The sequence below is a fragment of the Plasmodium gonderi genome, assembly GCF_002157705.1.
Source record: "Plasmodium gonderi DNA, contig: Pgo-contig_44, whole genome shotgun sequence".
Classification (NCBI taxonomy): domain Eukaryota; phylum Apicomplexa; class Aconoidasida; order Haemosporida; family Plasmodiidae; genus Plasmodium; species Plasmodium gonderi.
In genome coordinates, this window is record NW_021628978.1 from 13,929 (window position 1) to 16,922 (window position 2,994).

Genomic DNA, 2,994 nt, shown 5'->3' on the forward strand with positions numbered 1-2,994 from the left:
ATTAGTAATTCTAAAAATAACCGTTATAAATTTACTATAAATGAATAACATGTATGATAATTATATAATATTTAGAAAGCAAACATATAATTTAAACATACATATGTTCCTATATCTGCTTTATACATCTATAATTATATTATATTTTAAAATTGATAATACATTTTATAAATATATATAATAGATTAATAATTAAATTATACTAAATATATTACATATATTACATAGATAATGAAAATATAGCAATGCATGTTAGATGATATAAATTATGATATTTAGATTTAATTAATAAATACAGTATATTGTAAAATAAAAACATGTTTGTTAATTACTAGAAACTAGAAAATACAGGAACAAAAAATTACAATAAAAATTAAATATTAAGTGTCTTATCATTCATGATTATATTCAAAATCATAATTATTAAATTGTATTCATGAAACTTTTATATTTAAAATTTTCAAATATATCTGTAATTTTGAAACTTAAACCTATAAATTTACAAAATTCATTTTTACTTAATCACATATAATATATTGATAACTAATTTCTCATGAATAATATCAATTTATGTTTCTTTTTGTTTCATTATATAATTAAAATTATTTCACATTTATTATTAATTTACACATGTGTTCATTATATATGTGATTACGCTTTCATTATATTTAGAAAAGTATGAATTTATAGCTATAAGTTTTTCCTAGATTAATCTGAATTATACACTATATTATATCCATTATTTATTGATATACTTTTAAAATCTTCATACTGATGCAACATATTCATTTCTTCATCTTCATTTTTGAACTCATTTATTTTACGTTTTAATTTATAGGTTAAGTGTGTATAAAATGAGGTATACTATTTCATTTGGAAAAAAAAATATATGTATTAAAGCATACATTATTTTTATTATTAATATATTTCATTATAAATAATTTAAAATTTTTACTTTTCAGTAAAAATATATTGGAATAATATCATAACTAACCTTAAGGACATAAAATAACAACAGCAATATTACTAATGTAACAAGAATTGAAATTATAATAATATCCTTTGTATTAGTTTGTATAGAGGATGACATTTCTTGTTTATCACATTTACATAATTTAGACATATTTGCATCATTATAATTATTAATAATATCTTTTAATGCCTTACAAAAAGGATTGTCTACAGTTTCTTCTTCATCATGTTCTATTGTGTTAAGACATAGTGATGTTTCATATAAATATTTGACTTTTTCAAAATTATCATTGGAAGTAATATTGTCCGCATAGTATTGACATGGGTTATGTATGCCCCCATAATTATAAATACTCATAAATTTTTTGTAAAGATTTTTTGTATCACAACTTTTACCTTTTTTCAAAAGTTCATGATATATCCAATAATACAAGTATGAACAAAGGATATTTTTAGGTATATCAATATTAAAACGGGATAAATTATCTATATATGACATAGATGTGGTGCAAATAATATTATTATTCGAACTATCATCAGGAAAATATATTTTCATAATTTTTTCACATTCATTTGTATAACTTGTATCTACTTTAGCTTTTTGAACTTTTAACTCCTTTTTGCATTCAGGGAATGAACTTATATAATCATACTAAAAATTGGAAATAAAACAAAAAAAGTATTATAGAGAAAAAGTAATTTTTATAATAAATGTGTAATAAAAAATAAACAATTATTATATCTGATAATATAATATTATATTAAAACAAAAATACAATATTATTCTCCATCTACATAAAAATATATTCTGTATTCAGTAAACATAAAATAATAATGAAAAACATTAATATATACATAATTATTTATAAGTAATATCTTTATATATAGAATATATTTGTCATTCTTTTTAATAAATATAAAAATAATGCAATAATAAGATTTAAATAATTGATCATTATTTTTTTTTTCAGTTATAAATATGGAATTATTTATTTGAGGGAGTATATCATTCAATTAATGAACCCAAAAATAAAGAACAATACATACTACTTAAAAAAAAAAATTATATAATATATATTATTAAAACGTAATAAAAAAGTTTTTATTATATGAAAATGATATTGTTATATTAGTAATATAAAAAGAAATAAAATATATCACATGGATGTCAATAATTTATTTGAATATATATATTTATATATTACTAATGTTTACATAATAATATATATAATTTTACATAACATATATTCTGGACATATATATAAGATTGGAGAACCTAGTTCATATTATTAAATATGACTTATTACGTATTCATTAAAGTAATCAACTATCAGAAATAGGTATATAATTTTTAATAATAGTACATATATGATATTTTTTATTGCTATTACAACACGATATTCATATAAACGAAATAGTTTTATTATTTATTTATTTACATATATTATATAATTACATATTTTATATTTACATCATGTTTATTGATAAAAAATATAATTAATACTATGTATCATATGTAATATTTATTACATTTATATTACATATAGTTATATATATTGTAAAATAAAAATATATAAAACATATTTCTACAATTTATAATAATTAGCATAATTTTTGCACTATATTAGAATATTTATTTCTATTAATTTTCATGTTATATACTTATTATATATATCCCACATATTTATATTTTTTTTTTTTTAAATTCATATTATCAATTTTGTATTCTTGGGAAAAAAAATTATTTATGGATGAATATTCATATATCTTCTGCATAATAAGTATAATTTATGGGATACGATGAAAAAATAACAAGATTTTTTTATTTTTTAAGATATGAAATCACATACTTATTTTGTGTTTCTACAAAATATATACTGATATGCTTTTTTGAATATGAATTTTTTAGGGCGATATATAATGTTAAAAGAATATATTACTTTTCCTTCTATCTATTTGTCTTCCATGGTCTGTAATCCAAATATATATTGAGATATTACTCGGGAATCAGTATAATCAATA

At 17.8% G+C, this 2,994-nt stretch overlaps 1 protein-coding gene across 1 annotated transcript; it reads right to left on the minus strand.

The window, feature by feature from the left end:
• Positions 1-958: 958 nt before the first annotated feature.
• PGO_000465 (variable surface protein) lies at positions 959-1,763 on the minus strand (the record flags this gene model as incomplete). Its single annotated transcript, XM_028690775.1, has 2 exons — positions 959-1,624; positions 1,749-1,763. 2 exons carry the CDS (start codon positions 1,761-1,763, stop codon positions 959-961), a joined length of 681 nt encoding a protein of 226 aa, XP_028546576.1.
• Between the last annotated feature and the right edge of the window lie 1,231 nt (positions 1,764-2,994).